This window comes from Hermetia illucens, chromosome 5, assembly GCF_905115235.1.
Source record: "Hermetia illucens chromosome 5, iHerIll2.2.curated.20191125, whole genome shotgun sequence".
Classification (NCBI taxonomy): Eukaryota; Metazoa; Arthropoda; class Insecta; order Diptera; family Stratiomyidae; genus Hermetia; species Hermetia illucens.
Window position 1 is genome coordinate 6,922,170 of NC_051853.1, and position 17,607 is coordinate 6,939,776.

The window sequence follows — 17,607 nt, forward strand, 5'->3', positions numbered from 1 at the left end:
AATGGATCAAGCGAAAGCACGGTGAAGTTAGTTACCACCTAACTCAATTCCTAAGGGGACACGGAGGGTACCGTGCATATCTTTATCACTTCGGGCGTGACGACATGCGTGATGATTCCGGAAGATACGGAGCATGTTGTTTTTAATTGCCCGCGGTTCGCCGCACACAGAACGGAGGCGAAAATTGACACCGAGGCACGGTTGACACCCGAGAATATCGTGGTCCAGATGCTAGCCTCTGAAACATTTTGGAGGGCGGTGGAAAAATTAATGAAGGCGATCCACAATCTGCTGAGGAGGGAGGAGCTTCGGAGGAAAGTTACAAATAACGACAGAAGCCGCAGTTCATAACTGATCCTGCTCCGCGATGTAATACCGAAATGGCAGTTCCGCGGAGTAAGCGACGGAGGAGGAGGTGGTTTTAGTGAGTAAAAGTCTCACATAACCGTATGGCAGGAGCCAGCGGTAGGTTTTGAACCTTTCCACCCGTTCGGGCTTAGAAGTTCGTCAATACTCAGCACTTGCAATTTCACAGTACGCAATTCATTGCAAGCAATTCCCGTTTCGAAAAAACTGGTTTGCACTACATATCACCTCACCCCTTGCAATCTCGGAAAGGAAACCTTCAAAGATAAGCGCTTACTTTGAATTATCAATAACTTGGAGTTTGCGGATTCAGATGCGAGAGCAGATACTGCTCTTCCTAAGGAGAACACAAATCTCGCTTATCAAAATCAAAGAATAAATATTGAGTTCCAGTACAATGAGAATATGTGAGCCTCTATAGTGCTTCCCCCACGAACGAAAGCAAAATGAAATTAAGCTTTCATTCGATTTAGCCCTGGAATAACGCCTCATGGGAGCGATTAATTTACTCCAAAGCTAACTCTCTCTCATGAGGTTTAACTATTATCGCTTATAACGAAATTCCCAATGACGTAGCACAAATTTTTGCAAAAAACGGGTTTTGCAATCACTGGTATTCTACCGGCTTGAGGCATAGTAATGCTATGCAAAATCCAAAATACAACTACAATAACTTCATTCTGGGAATCGTAAAAGTTACTAGCATGGCTGCAGAATATTCTACTGCATCTCCGTAGGGTAGATCGGGATCTGGCTGCGGTAGTTGATGCAAATGTGGTTGCTCAAGTGAATTTATTATCGCATCTTTTTCCTGCGTATCGCTTATCTAATACCAAACAATACAGGCGAAATGGACGCGCATTTGTTGCAATTTGATGGAGTGCACAATATATGCCCACTTATGAACAAATCCGGTGAATCTAAAAGTGCATCCTATATAAAATCATTAGAAAGATTGCTATACTTACGCCCGTTCTACCCTATCAAGAGTAGCGGGTAGAGTAGCCAAGGAAACTAAGATTTAGTAAGCAATCCATCGCCATCGTATTACTATCCTAAGCATCCATTATCCCACTAAAAACAATGTGCTGCAGAGCTTCCTGCCTCGAGATTGACGAGAAATTCATAGGATACATAGGAATCCTGATAGGTAGTGATTACATTATCGGCTATATTGGCGGAATACGGGAGAATGTTCGTAAGTATATCCCAGATACATAACCTGATCAAAACATGCTCAGATATTTTTTGTCCCTCCGATACCATGATTAATCCGTTTATGTTTTCTACTTCCCAGCATTTCCTATTGTGGTACTAAGTCTTCTGTTCAGCGGTGCATTGGTAGCATCATCGGTTCTGTTAGTCTTTGGAGTATCTAATCAAAAAAAGCATTTCGTTCTGCCGTTTCTCATAGTCAATGTGTTGTTCTTGCTGCGACTAATAGTCGTCTTCATACTGAATATGATTTCTGGTTCCATCGTCCTCTTCGTTCTATTCATTGTGAATTCAGGTGAGGGTGGAAGCAATGTTTTTATTTAATTAAAAATGACCACATATGTATCTTTGTATCTTCAATCCTAGCATTTTGGTCGTACTGTGGACTATGCATTCTTTCCTTCTATCGGAAAATTGGAACATTACCATCTACCAATGTTGGAGCGTGATTATCAACGAAACCTAAGTATGAGTGTGATTACCACCGTAATAAGTGTGTATGTTATTATAGAATATGTTACTTTACCTACATAGTTCATAAAGTCACATATGTTAAATACACGTATCTTTTGCAAAATAGTGTTTCCAATTAGTTTTGCAAGGGTCCGGGTCCGGGATGATCGTTTGACCTCCCTGGGCTTCTGAGCCTTTAGACCTTTCAGATGTGTCTACAGATATGGGATGATCAGAAACATCCCCCTCTGTTATGACAGGTTAATACCGTGAGATTAACTAGTAAAAATCGTGAGCCGGGTAGTGATAGAGCGCCTTCGACAACTGCGATGGTAACCTTCCCGGGGAGTGGCTTACCTAATCATATCTTTTTCGCCTACACAAGAGTCGCGGTCTCCTACTTCAAACTAAGGGCGTCGCAATGTCTAAAGTGTGGTAGACCGGACTACATCAACAAGTTTTGCAAGCTCCGAACCTCCAGATGTCTTAATTGTACCGCAGAAAATTGCTCAAGGACCTGTGAAGTCAAAAAATGCCTATAGTGTGGAGAGGTTTCTCATAACACTAGGGATAAGAAGTACCCTAAATGGGTAGAATATATCAAAAATGTAGAAGCTGCTTCCATTAGAAACATTTTATTATTATTCTGTTAAGGGAAAGTCGCACCGCGTCCTTGAAGAACTATTATGCCCCTTTTACTGGATATAGTATACCTATTGATCATAGTATCTCAAACAGGCCTATAACCGTTTTTTTTTTTCGGGTAGGGTAGGTGAATGCATTTACGCACACAGTGTTAGACTCCCGATTCGGTACGTCGTCGGACTACCAACTAAACACCTCCCCATCGTCAGAGAGCTAGCCTGGAACCGTTTGTCACATTACTTCAGGCCAGCCCCCGAACTCTCCCGCCTTGCGGAGCCTTCAAGTCAGGGAATTCCTTTCACCAACGGGAGGGGAGAGGAGGAAGAGAACTGTCAGTTCAAGGATCCCCCTGCCATCCGGCTCCGCCACCGGCCGAGTTCTATCTTCTTAGCAACGAGAAGGGCCCGAACGTAATGGGCAACACGGTTCCAGCTGTCAGCAGTCCTCAGCATCTCTTCCACAATGTTGTCTGGAGAGAGATCCCCTGTGTTTAAATAGAGCTGCTGACGAACCCCATCCCACCTTCCACAAGAAAAAAAAGTGTGGTGGGCATCGTCCACAACTCCATTGCAAAACACACAATCCGGAGAACGCGCCTTTCCAATCTTGTGCAGGTAAGACTGAAAACCTCCATGCCCACTTAAAAATTGGGTAAGGAAATAGTCAGTCTCACCATGCTTCCGATTCAGCCACGCACCTAAGTTGCCGATGAGCTGCGCAGTCCATCTGCCTCTAGTTTCATTTTGCCAAGAGAGCTGCCACGCGTCTAGAGTGTATTGCCGTTCTTCGCGAGCAACCACCTCCCTTGGCTCATCTCCCTTGCGCTTGTATATGGCCTGACGCTCCCTAGCAAGAAGGGCAACGGGGATAACTCCCGCGATCACCATCACGGCCGGTTCAGAGACTGTGCGGTACGCAGACGCCACCCGTAAAGCTCCCCGTCTCTGTACTTGCGCGAGGCGTCTACGATATACCTCCTTGTTAAGAGCGCCAGCCCATACCTCTGCGCCGTAGAGCAAGGCAGACTGCGTTGAGCTCATCAGGAGACGTCGCCTACTAGACGTAGGACCCCCAATGTTTGCCATTAGCCTACTTAACGCCCAAACTCCAACCGCAGCCTTGTCCGCTGCTGCTTGGATTTGCTCAGAAAAGCTCATCTTTGAGTCAAGAGTCAACCCGAGGTACTTTACCGCTGATTTTGACTCGATGATCGACTCGCCGAACGATATGGGACGCAGAGTCGGAATTCTCTTCTTAGTCTGACTACTTCGATTTTTTCCAGTGCAAGGTTGAAACCATGAATAGTCATCCATCCGCTTACCCGTCGCATCAATATGCCGAGTCTGCTTTGCGCCTGTTCGACAGTGCGTCCAGCAACAAGCGCTGCGACATCATCTGCATAGCCGACCAGGCGCGACTCTTCTGGCATGTCGAGTTTAAGCAGACTGTCATAGGTAGCGTTCCAGAGGTCCGGCCCTAGGATGGATCCCTGTGCTACCCCCGACGTGACCTCCATCCACCTTTGACCCTCCAGTATTTCATAGAGCAGGGAGCGGTTCCTCAGATAGTCCCTCAAAATCCGTAAGAGATAGTTCGGCACGTTGAAAGTATTGTCTAGTGTGCCTAGAATGTCTTTCCATCTTACGGAATTGAAGGCGTTTCTAACGTCAAGCGTTACGAGGAACACCACCCGTCGAGTTCGGCGGCTATGTGCCTCTGCTCGTCGAACGGCGTCCACGACCTGCATGACAGCATCAATTGTCGATCTCCCTGCCCTAAAACCAAACTGCCGGGGAGATAAATCTCCAGCAGCGCGTATCGCTTCAGCGAGTCTACTTCTGATGAGCTTTTCAAGCACTTTCCCAGCAGTATCAAGCATACATAGTGGGCGGTATGAAGACGGCAGTTCGGGATCGCCTTCCCCTTTAGGGATCAGCGCAAGCCTCGCAACTTTCCAACGAGCAGGGAAAATGCCCTCTTTTAGGCAAGCGTTGAATTCGCCGAGCAGTAGGTCTGGCCGGTGTTGGAATACCAGTTTGTATACCTCTGCTGGAATACCATCGGGTCCTGGCGCCTTCTTGTTTTTCATAGAGAGTGGACAGTCCTCTGCGCTCTCCGCGCCGACGTCACCATCCTATACGGAGTGTGCAGGGAAGAGTGCCCTCACAATGCGGTCCATCTGCTCGGCCTTAAGTGAACAGGGTTTCCGTAGAGCCCCAATTTTTCGGGTTACAAGTTTGTAACCGAGTCCCCACGGATCCCCATTCACCTCGTCGATCAGATCTTGCCAGCAGCGAGCTTTGCTCTTGTTTATTGCGCTGCAGAGTCTCCTTTTGGCTGATTTGTACTCCATCATTATGGTACATGCCTCCTCCCGGTCGCCTAGACGTTGTGTTAAGCGGCGGAGCCTGTGACACTCCTTCCGGAGCTCTGCGATTTCCACTGTCCACCAATACATGGAAGGTTTGCCGCACCTCGATGTCTTCCTGGGCATAAAGGCTCCGCAGACCGGCGTCATCAGGTTCATAACTGAATTTACGACAGTGTCAGCTGCGGCGCCACGGCCCCCAGAAGTACCCTTCAGCGTGGCCCCACCTGTTCCCAGAGTTTCGACAAACTTCCTGGTGTTGACCTTCGCGACGTTCCATGTACATGTAAATCGCTGGGGTGGCGCACACCGAGAGTTTATGTACACGACTTCGAAAGCAATGTATTGGTGGTCACTTGCTGAAAAGTCTTCCAGAACTCGCCACCCGTCCACCAGCGACATTAGCGATTCCGACGCGAAGGTTAGGTCTGGAATGCTTCCCTCGTAGCCCGGGCGCCGGAACGTTGGGGTGGAACCGGTGTTTAGAACCATGAGTCCTGTTCTCCCCGCCATTTCCAGAATTCGTTTCCCTCTGGAGTCTGTGTGGGGCATGCCCCATTCAAGTGCCCTAACATTAAAGTCACCCACGATCAGGATCCGCCCATCTGTGCCTAAGATAGCGTCCTCCAAAGCATCAAGCCTCCGACGAAAGTCCGACATCGTCTCATTCGGCGTAAGATAAACACTAAAAAACGTTATCCCTGAACACTGAATCCAGACAAAGCCGTCCCTTCGGCCTTGGGCAAGAACCCTAAGAAGGGTACCGTCCCGTCCTTGTTTTGGTACTGCTCACTGATGAGTACTAAATCAGCTTTGGTCTCCGCAGCGAACTGCGCTAGCAACTCGTGAGTGATTGCAGTCCGGTGCATATTGATTTGTAGGATGCGAATCATGTTGACCGTATCCTAGCTCTTTCCAGTTCTGCTCTGAAAACTAGACACCGCCCCCATCCCGCAGTGTGCGCAATGCTCTCATCAGTCGCGCCACGGTCCCTGCATAGGACGCAGCTTTCCTTTTCATTGCAGCTGTTCGCTTTATGGCCTGCCTGACCGCATTTACGGCATGTTGCCCTTATGTCAGGTACCCAACAGTTTGCAGATGTGTGCCCATAATCCAAACATCTGTAAAATTTGGTTGGGGCGGCCTGGATTCGTATCCTACACACTACCCAACCAAGTCTTATTTTTCCGCTGTTTAGAAGCTTCCTCGCGTATTGCTCGGCAACTTCCACCACAGCGAGTTTTTGGCGTCGGGAGTTTGCGGAGGTGATACCAATCCGGACATTGGTTACCTCCGGCCATTCGCGTTTGATAGCCTCTTCTACCTCGTTCTTTTCCGTGAGACAGTCAAGGTTTCGGATTTTTAAAGCACACGTGGGTTCCAGGCTAGAAACCAAAGCTTTTTCTCCTAGAAGCCCCTTGACTGCTTCACAGAACGTGACTTTATTTATAGTCTTCGGGCCTAGTTCTACTAAGACTCCACCACCCTTCGTTTTACGTATGGAAGACACCTCCGCTCCATTGTCTTCGGGTTTGATTTTGCAACGGATTTCGCTGAGGACTTCCGCAAAAGTCTTGCCTTCCGTCGGCTTAATAAGCAAAGCTGGCGGTCTAGTCCTCCTTCGTCTCCCCACCTTTTCTTTTGGCACTCCGTCCTTCGTGTCCGCCTTAGCTTTAGGCAGAGGTTTTCCTGATGGCGCGACGTGTTGTTGTCTTTTGATCCTCTTCGCCTTCTTCTTATCAGCCCTGGAGAGTACCTGAGTGAAATCTCCTTCAGATGTCCCTTCCTCCTTTCGTTTTTTACCAAGTTCGCTCTGCAATGGGCTGTCAGCGATCCGTTTGGTACTCGTGGTGTTCTCCTCGGGAAGCGCGGTTGTTTCTGCTTCCTGCGGATTTTGTCTTACTTTCCATGTTCGCCCATAGTATGAAATCCTGTCCAGGAGCTCTTCCAGTTCCATTAGCCCGTTTTTCACCCCCTTACCGACGTTTTTCTGAAGGAACGTCGAAGATAGCATGTGCTTCACAACTGCCGTGCATTTTTTAATAAGTCTTTCCTCTTCCGCTTGCGCCAGAATAATCGACAGTCCTCCCACTCGGCTTATATTCGAAACCATTTTATTAGTTTCGGCAGTTTCCACTGTGCCTCTTTCCCCAATTACAGCACTGTGCGGTATGGTCTGGGTTCCTATCTGTGTTGCAGGTGCCGCATCACTTTGCGCTCAGCAGCGAGCGGCGCTTCGTTCTTACTAAAAACAGGAAACCTGTCTGCAGTAACTTTTCAACTACGAACACCCAAGTCAGACCAGTGGATTCGCCACATTTTCTAAGTCTTTCACAACTCACCACCGGAAAATTTGTTCTTAATTACTTGGCCAAACTTTCTCCAGTCGTCCTCTTGAGGTCTCTGAAAGGTTTGGAGACCTGTGCCGCTACACTGAAAAGTATTCACCTGTGATCTCGACAAATACTCAAAAGGTAGAGCTCTTGAACTTGGTATGAACAAGTGAATGGACAAGGTCCATTCTACTTTTCCTACAGCCTCCACTCTGGCAGCTTGGCAATAGTTTCAACCAGCTATGCAGAGGAATCATCTGAAGAGCCCTGTTTTGAGTGTCACGTAGTGAACAAAATGCTCTTAAATTCGTTTAGGCATCAGATTATTCGCAAGCGAATGAAGCCTGATCCTAATATTATCAAATCCATTAAACCCCAATAGATAGCGCCAACTATGTTCCGATGAAGGCAAGGTGCTACATCACTTTAGTACCAACACATTCAATAAGGCTGCTAACTAAACAAGCACTCCTAACAGGTTTGCCAGTCGTGAACACCGACTGGATGGAACATGCTGGAGCTAACCCGAATGATAGCAGTTCGGTGAGATGAGAGTAGGCGTTCTTGGTTCTCAAATATTATCTCTCTACCAGGACACAGAGATTTTATTCGCGTTCCTAGATTCAAAATAAACAAGCTAGACCCATCCGGGGTAAACTATTTTACTAGTGACGCGTAGCCTCGCAGAGGGTTGATACCACCGAAAATTTCTTCACAAAAGGAGTTAAATCGCCAAACGGCATAATAAGGGAGGAAATAAAAATCACAAAAAAAAAACTAACACACGCGGGATTGACGAGGACTCTGGTCAGACACTCTCTCCATTTCTCCAGCCTAAGAATCCCATTGTTGGTTAGAAGGGTGATATCAAGGCGTGAGCCATGTAAGTCAAGGAAAAATACACGCTCCCTGCCCCCGCCTGCTCCAGTTTGACCGCAGCTAGGCCGCTGTAACGCAGGTCCGGACACAAAAAAGCGTGCAGATTCTTCTTCGTGAGGGTGCATGCTCTAAGTCTTTCCTGATCAGCTTCTCCTGTGCCGTGGAACAACTTATAATATTTGCTTTATAATAATCATAATCGTTGGCGCAACAATCCCTATTGGATCAAGTCCTTGAAGTGTGTTAGAGCACTTCATTCAAGAGCATAATAGTACACCACAGTAACACTGTAGGAGGCAATGTGGTTAGTATTGCGCTAGCCCGAGATTTGACTCAGGTACTCATTCGCAGCTGAGTCGACTGGTATCCGACGTGAAATCCCGATACAAATTCCACTGCCATCAGTGAGATTCGAACCGTGACTTTTCGTACGACAGCCTTGCTGCGCTCTAACCACTCAGCTGTCCGGACATTATATTTGCTTTGGATCCCTTTGATGGTCTGATCGTCTCCGACCCAGACTCCTGCATTAGTGCCTTATCTTCTTCCTCTAGGAGGAACAAAAACAGATTAGCCGAGGCCCGCCTCGAGTACTTCAGATTTATTTGCGTTACCCTCAGCATAATCTGCTTGGGTGAGGGGTTTGTCGGTCCCCGTCGGACCGTCGATCATCATCTCCTCAAACAGCTCGTTGGCGGCGTCGATTGTATTCAGGTCGTCGTCCGATTTCACCTTTGCGGTCCTGGCTCCGAACCGCACACTATAGTTTATCTTTCCAATACCTCTGTACCTCATTACCTCTAGACTCTCTCCATTTATAAGGAGCAGAAAAGGGTGGCTGTTTACTTGGAGTTCCTCCTCCTTGATAACTACCCAGTCGTCCATGGTAAACTTGCAGTTTTGGGGGGATTGGACGAGCTTGTCCTTTCCATGCGGATCTTCGGCAACCAGATGCGAGCGACCGATCTCCTGAGAATCTGGTCGTAGGGGATAACTTTGACCTTTACGCGCTCCCAGGTGTCGCTGATCTTAAAGACTCACAAATCGAGAAAGTCCCTGGAGAATTGGTCTTCACAAGCTATAACGTGGAAGCCACGGACCACCTGGGAAAAATCATAGCAAGGGATGAATCCCGTGTATTCGCCTTTGGCTTCCAGGAGATGCTCAGTGAACAACTCCGACAGCCTTGCCTCAACACTGGCCCACACCTTCGGCGATAGTTTGCCGCTAGCGGAATTGCCATCCACCAACGCTACACGTAAGTAGCCATTGGCCATGTCGCAGGAGGGTTCGTGGCCCGTCGGCTTGCTGTTGCAGCTTACTGTTTTCCAGAGGTTGCTTAGCGTCCAAGATCCGACCCACTATACTCCGCTCGACCCCGTCTTGAGATTGATTGCGTTTGAGAGCGGTGGGCTTCGTCTTCTGCTTGTCTGCCAGGCGTTTGCTGTTATATTTCTCAACAATCGCCTGGTGTTTAGCGAAGTCTTTTTCATCCCTCTCATCGACAGAACCGACCTCCCTATTCTTAGCAATCTTCCTGAAAATATGCGTGGCCTTCTGGTAGTAGCTCTTAAGCAGGACACCAGTAGACCTTCGCTTCTTAGCCGGTTTCCGATGACCGACGTTCTTGTCGTTCTTTACTTTTGAGGGATCTCCCGACGTCGAAGGTTTCGGGTTTTTTTTTTTTTGGGGTAGGGTAGGTAAATGCATTTACGCACACAATGTTGGACTCCCGATTCGGTACGTCGTCGGACTACCAACTAAACAGCTCCCCATCGTCAGAGAGCTAGCCTGGAACCGTTTGTCACATTACTTCGGGCTAGTCCCCGAACTCTCCCGCCTTGCGGAGCCTTCAAATCAGGGAATTCCTTTCACCAACGGGAGGGGAGAGGAAAGGAGATCCCCTGTGTTTAAATAGAGCTGCTGACGAACCCCATCCCACCTTCCACAAAAAACAAGTGTGGTGGGCATCGTCCACAACTCCATCGCAAAACACACAATCCGGAGAACGCGCCTTTCCAATCTCTGAAAACTTCCATGCCCACTTAAAAATTGGGTAAGGAAATAGTCAGTCTCACCATGCTTCCGATTCAGCCACGCACCTAAGTTGCCGATGAGCTGCGCAGTCCATCTGCCTCTAGTTTCATTTTGCCAAGAGAGCTGCCACGCGTCTAGAGTGTATTGCCGTTCTTCGCGAGCAACCACCTCCCTTGGCTCATCTCCCTTGCGCTTGTATATGGCCTGACGCTCCCTAGCAAGAAGGGCAACGGGGATAACTCCCGCGATCACCATCACGACCGGTTCAGAGACTGTGCGGTACGCAGACGCCACCCGCAAAGCTCCCCGTCTCTGTACTTGCGCGAAGCGTTTACAATATACCTCCTTATTAAGAGCGCCAGCCCATACCTCTAGAGCAGGACAGACTGCGTTGAGCTCATCAGGAGATGTCGCCTACTAGACGTAGGACCCCCAATGTTTGCCATTAGCCTACTTAACGCCGAAACTCCAGCCGCAGCCTTGTTCGCTGCTGCTTGGATTTGCTCAGAAAAGCTCATCTTTGAGTCAAGAGTCAACCCGAGGTACTTTACCGCTGATTTTGACTCGATGATCGACTTGCCGAACGATATGGGACGCAGGGTCGGAATTCTCTTTTTAGTCAGGATGACTACTTCGGTTTTTTCCAGTGCAAGGTTGAAACCATGAGTAGTCATCCATCCGCTTACCCGTCGCATCAATATGCCGAGTCTGCTTTGCGCCTGTTCGACAGTGCATCCAGCAACAAGCTCATCTGCGTAGCCGACCAGGCGCGACTCTTCTGGCATGTCGAGTTTAAGCAGACTATCATAGGTAGCGTTCCAGAGGTCCGGCCCTAGGATGGATCCCTGTGCTACCCCCGACGTGACCTCCATCCACCTTTGACCCCCTAGTGTTTCATAGAGCAGGGAGCGGTTCCTCTGATAGTCCCTCAAAATCCGTAAGAGATAGTTCGGCACGTTGAAGGTATTGTCTAGTGTGCCTAGAATGTCTTTCCATCTTACGGAATTGAAGGCGTTTCTGACGTTAAGCGTTACGAGGAGCACCACCCGTCGAGTTCGGCGACTATGTGCCTCTGCTCGTCGAACGGCGTCCACGACTTGCATGACAGCATCAATTGTCGATCTCCCTGCCCTAAAACCAAACTGCCGGGGAGATAAATCTCCGGCAGTGCGTATCGCTTCAGCGAATCTACTTCTGATGAGCTTTTCGAGCACTTTCCCAGCAGTGTCAAGCATACATAGCGGGCGGTATGAAGACGGCAATTAGGGGTCGCCTTACCCTTTAGGGATCAGCGCAAGCCTCGCAACTTTCCAACGAGCAGGGAAAATGCCCTTCTTCAGGCAAGCGTTGAATGCGCCGAGCAGTAGGTCTGGCCGGTGTTGGAATACCAGTTTGTATACCTCTGCTGGAATACCATCGGGTCCTGGCGCCTTCTTCTTTTTCATAGAGAGGACTGCTTGTTCTAACTCTTTTATAGAGAAAAGTGGACAGTCCTCTGCGCTCTCCGCACCGACGTCACCATCCCATACGGGGTGGGCAGGGAAGAGTGCCCCCACAATGCGGTCCATCTGCTCGGCCTTAAGTGAACAGGGTTTCCGCAGAGCCCCGATTTTTCGGGTTACCAGTTTGTAACCGAGTCCCCACGGATCCCCATTCACCTCGTCGACCAGATCTTGCCAGCAGCGAGCTTTGCTCTTGTTTATTGCGCTGCGGAGACTCCTCTTGGCCGATTTGTACTCCATCATTATGGTACATGCCTCCTCCCGGTCACCTAGACGTTGTGTTAAGCGGCGGAGCCTGTGACACTCCTTCCGGAGCTCTGCGATTTCCACTGTCCACCAATACATGGAAGGTTTGCCGCGCCTCGATGTCTTCCTGGGCATGGAGGCTCCGCAGACCGCCGTTATCAGGATCATAACTGAATTTACGACAGTGTCAGCTGCGGCGCCACCGCCTCCAGGAGTACCCTCCAGCGTGGCCTCACCCGTTCCCACAGTTTCGACAAACTTCCCGGTGTTCACCTTCGCAACGTTCCATGTACATGTAGATCGCTGGGGTGGCGCACACCGAGAGTTTGTGTCCACCACTTCGAAAGCAATGTATTGGTGGTCACTTGCGGAGAAGTCTTCCAGAACTCGCCACCCGTCCACCAGCGACACCAGCGATTCCGACGCGAAGATTACGTCTGGAATGCTTCCTTCGCAGCCCGGGCGCCGGAACGTTGGGGTGAATCCGGTGTTTTGAACTACCAGTCCTGTTCTCGCCGCCATTTCCAGAATTCGTTTCCCTCTGGAATCTGTGTGAGGCATGCCCCATTCAAGTGCCCTAGCATTGAAGTCCGTGCTTAAGATAGCGTCCTCCAAAGTATCAAGCCTCCGACGAAAGTCCGGCATCGTCTCATTCGGCGTAAGATAGACACTAAAAAACGTTATCCCTGAACACCGAATCCAGACAAAGCCGTCCCCTCGGCCTTGGGCAAGAACCCCCAGGAGGGTGCCGTCCCGAACCCAGATGGCAGCGGTACCTGATATGTCTGGGTGCCATGAAACTAGGCCCTTGTTTCGGTACTGCTCACTGATGAGTACTAAATCAGCTTTGGTCTCCGCAGCGAACTGCGCTAGCAACTCGTGAGCGGTTGCACTCCTGTGCATATTGGTTTGTAGGATACGGATCATGTTGACCGTATCCTAGCTCTTTCCAGTTCTGCTCTGAAAACTGGACACTGCCCCGAACCCGCAGTGTGCGCAATGCTCTCATCAGTCGCGCCACGGTCCCTGCATAGGACGCAGTTTTCCTTTTCATTGCAGGTGTTCGCTTTATGGCCTGCCTGACCGCATTTACAGCATGTTGCCCTTCTGTCAGGTCCCCGACAATTTGCAGATGTGTACCCATAATCCAAACATCTGTAACATTTGGTTGGGGCGGTCCGAATTTGTATCCTACACACTACCCAACCAATTCGTATTTTCCCGCTGTTTAGAAGCTTCCTCGCGTATTGCTCGGCAACTTCCACCACAGCGAGTTTTTGGCCTCGGGAGTTTGCGGAGGTGATACCAATCCGGACATTGGTTACCTCCCGGCATTCGCGTTTGATGGCCACTTCTACCTCGTTCTTTTCCGTGAGACAGTCAAGGTCTCGGATTTCCAAAGCACACGTGGGTTCCAGGCTGGAAACCAAAGCTTTTTCTCCTAGAAGCCCCTTGACTGCTTAACAGGATGTGACTTTATTTATAGTCTTCGGGCCTAGTTCCACTAATACTCCACCACCCTTCGAAGGTTTCGGGTTAGGAGTATTATGTCAATACCCAGCTTGACGCAGTGTATTTCAGGCTGGAAACGACTAGTCCATCTGCCGCCTCGCTCCGCGGGATTCCTGCGATTGGTTCCTGGACAACGGTGGTACAGATGGCATCGAGTGTGCTTGTCTCGACGGCTACTGTCTCCTGGCTGGATGCCGGCAGCTCGTCCTTCGATGATGCGCCTGGCATCACCACTTCTTCTTCTATCGTGGGTTCGTTTGTTTTTTTTTTGATAATTGCGTCCATGTCTTGGTGCCAAGATCCGGGAAGAATGTCCATCCTGGCTAGCTCCGTCACTAGTGTAAGTATCTTATTTGAACCTGAAGGTGGCCAAAGTATTCAGAATTCACCTACTAAGGACCAACCCCCCCATTGGCTACACAGCCCTCCGCGTAGTATTCAGAATTCGCCTACTAAAGACCAAACTCACCATTGGCTACACAGCCCTCGGCGTATGCTGTTCCACCTTGGCTTGGGATCCTATTAACACCTTGTCCAATGCAGGGAAGACGATCCCTGTTGTCGTTAGTTGAATGAGTCTACTCCCTGCCCGCCCTACATACTCTCGGCCCGTCCGAAGACAGTTTCCAGCCGAACTATGCAACTTTAGCCTGAAGCATAACCAAACCAGGCCGTTCCTTGTGGAGGTCCATATTTTACGTAGATGCTTCCCCATCTCAATCGCTGTGGCTTTGGGAAGGTAGATCATCACCATGTGTGCCCCTAGCATATTATCCCAAGCACCTGTCGACAATTCCGTTCCCTTTCATTCTGGCAGTTTGGGGACTTTAGTCCTAAGTCAGTATCCTCAATCGCCAAGTCAGTCCAGTATAACTGGTCGAAAGGGTATACCCATAACGATGAGGTTCTCAATTATTTCTTGCTAGTAATGGATAGGGTGAAGCGGAAGTTTCTTTCCTCTTAATCAAAAAATACTTACTTCATCATTCAAAATTTATTTTCTTCCAACTTTATGAATGGTCAGATCCTACTTCAATCTTGCATCCTCAATGAAGCATGAATGCATTAATACAAAAAAGGAAAACAAAACATATTACGTGCAAAGAACTCAAAAACTTTCGAATCATTAATTCGAAAACTTTCCAGCTTACAAACTATCACGATCCCATTTCTAAAATACCAAATTGAAAACTTTCACACTAAATATTTTCCTACTCAACTCCAAGTTTTCCTTACACATACACATCTACCCCTCCTCACCGCCCCCCATCAGTTTTCCTGTCTTTCCCAAAACTTAATAATAACTTCCATGAAAATGGGAACAAAAATCTGGATTCCGCATTGCCAGCTTTTTAATCAACTTTCTGAGTGTCGGAAGACAGCACGGACGACGATGATGATGATGAAGACGCTGCCAGGATGTCCTTCCGTCGAAGTAGCTGATAGCGTTTTGTAGTCAACAATAGATTGGTGAAGTTGACGACATAAGTCGACACGCAAACAACACAGAAGTCTTCCAGCACGAAATACAGTAAATATGCCAAATAGAGTGATAGCAGATTGGAGACAACACACAGGATTACTTGGGCTTTTGCCATTCGCACGTTATCAGTCAAGCCTGCAAAGAGAAAGGGGAATGTGTAGGAGTCTATGTGGAATAGAAGTACTCACACAGCCAAAAGTTTTATCGATTAGTGAATTGCAATAAAAAGCGTATTACTGAGACTTGAAGGATTAAGATATTTTGGGTCCTCGGCCTTTAAGGAGCAAATATGAAATGATAAGAAGTAATTCGCCCCTTCCCTCAGCAGAATGGATGCGATCCCTAGATACAATCACGCATCATCATAAATCAGGCCCTTCTTTAATTAACTCAAAATTTAATTAATAATTCTAATTGATTTTTGATTAAACTGCAAATTGAATACCACCTTTCCACCCCCATACTTTTCCGATAAAGGTAGCGAAACCTGTATTCGAAACATGGTAACTAACAATTGGAAAATAAACTAACAATCTGGGAGAGTGTATTACACGCCTCACGTCCTTAACCAGCAATCCTGGTAAATTTCCATTCATGCATGAGTGTCCTATTGACATTTTCCCCAAGTTTTCTAATGCGATACTCATGCCCACCCCCAAACTCCACTCTGCCATGGTTACATTCCGTAACATGTCAATAATGGCATCAAGAAAGTGACCGGAAAATAGCAATTTTAATCCGACCCCGATGAACATTCCTTCGCCTCATTCACATCCAATAGTCGCATTTATTCCTGCTCCTTAAACATCAACTCGGATAACTCCGGGGAACATCAAAAGTTTCCAAAGTTTCCTTTTGGGTTATTTTTGATGGCCCTCTCGAACGAATCACTCTATTGTAAGGACAGTACCAAAAGGCCACTGGATATTGATGGAAATTCATTCAACTTCTTGAGAGGTTTTAACTTTTGCTGTCAATACTCCTCGTTATATGAGTATTAGCCTTCGGGAGTCAGCACTTGTGTGGTCCCGGGGATAATGAAGACAAGATTGTTGGGTAGAAGAAAGCAAGCTCTCCAAATAACTTCTTCAACAACTCGTTAGGAAATCAGAAGTTTTTGTTTCCTGATTTCTTTCTATCCCTTGTCCTTTTTTGTGCTTGATGCTTGTCTCGGAGGCAATAATGGAGCGGATGGTACTATGATAGTTGTATAATCGGATTGGGAGGGGGTTTCAAGGACGATTCGATCGAGGAACATATTTTATGGTTGATATCTGTAGTCAAAATTCATCGTTTAGAGGGTGAAGGAAGTCAAGGAATATGCGTAATTAGATTGACGTCATAGAATTGGGTTTTCTTAGAAGAAAGTCGGAAAGTTTCTTTAAACATATTTGGAAAAAAATGTTCCAACAAAAATATCATGTGCCTGCCCGTCTACCATCAAAATTACGAACGTACGAGTATCCTCAGCACCTGCTAATTCGGCCGAACGAGGAGTAAACCACAGAAAATGGTAACCCATCTTCTCATACCACAAACGTCAAATGTCATGAGGTGTGGCCTAAGGATCTTATCATTCCTGGCTTCTCTGCTCTCAGCAGTGCCTATATCCATAACTCCTTCATCAATTTGAACTCTGAGGAAAGATACTCTAATCGCTCAACCATACTCTGATTTTCCACCAAATATACCTTCAGGACCCCTGACGAGCCCTGGATTCCTGTCAAGGGTCATTCCAATGGTTTTGCATGTGACAGTTGATGTCGAAAGCCAGCTAGTCTATGATGCAGACTAATGTAATGTCGTCGAAACCCTCCAGTAGCCTTGTGGCTACCGCGTTGAAACATTTGAGATAAGAAGTACTATACAGATCCAGGAGTGGCGGAGCCGCCTTCTCTCCCAGCGTAAAAGAATATCAAAACAACAACAACAAATCGAAAAGCTATTCCTCTTCTTCACCATATTTCAAAAAGTTTTCAACACCCATTTCCTTCTTTCTCCTCATCAAAAAATATGGTTAAAAAACAAAAGGAGGACGTGGCAAACCCTACCTGAAATGTAGCGGTGGTCTTGGCCAGGACACCAGGCAGCTTTCAAGGATATCGGATTCAACCTCGGTACAAAACCGGAATGTCTGGAGTTCCTTACCGGTTGTCGTACCAATATAAAGGTGACACGGAGCATTCGAGGTAAAGCAACGCCTGACGAATTGCCTTTGCACTGGAAAACCTTCACACCCTTTTTTAAAATGTTTATGTTTTTCAACAATAAAGGACAGAAAATTCGACAGCAGTGACAGTTTCATGAGGAAAGAACACGGACGACCTGTCTAAACTATTAATGTTCGTCACCTTTTTCATTAATAGCACATTTGTCGAGGTTCTACAGTCCCATCGCCCTCCTGGTCCTTGACTTTCATGATCTCCTTTCTCCAACCATTTTGATCTTCGCCTGCAGAATTTACCGAACGCAATCAGGGGTTTTCAATCGGCCTTCGCTCTTACGTTCTCCTTTAGAATACCCTTTCCAGTATTCGAGTGTCGCTCATACATTGAAAGTTCCTAACCC

At 47.7% G+C, this 17,607-nt stretch overlaps 2 protein-coding genes across 2 annotated transcripts in view; one reads left to right on the forward strand and one right to left on the reverse strand.

The window, feature by feature from the left end:
• The first annotated feature begins 1,238 nt into the window (after window positions 1–1,238).
• On the forward strand, window positions 1,239–2,158 carry LOC119657693. Its single transcript, XM_038064726.1, has 3 exons — window positions 1,239–1,564; window positions 1,664–1,876; window positions 1,948–2,158. Exons 1-3 carry the CDS (start codon window positions 1,450–1,452, stop codon window positions 2,028–2,030), a joined length of 411 nt encoding a protein of 136 aa, XP_037920654.1. The 5' UTR covers window positions 1,239–1,449; the 3' UTR covers window positions 2,031–2,158.
• A 12,377-nt stretch (window positions 2,159–14,535) lies between these two features.
• Window positions 14,536–17,607, reverse strand: part of LOC119657085 (vitamin K epoxide reductase complex subunit 1) — a 40,920-nt gene continuing 37,848 nt past the window's right edge. The window contains exon 4 of the mRNA XM_038063840.1: window positions 14,536–15,174. Coding sequence (XP_037919768.1) covers window positions 14,909–15,174 — 266 coding nt within the window. The 3' untranslated portion in view covers window positions 14,536–14,908. The remainder of the gene's footprint in view (window positions 15,175–17,607) is intronic.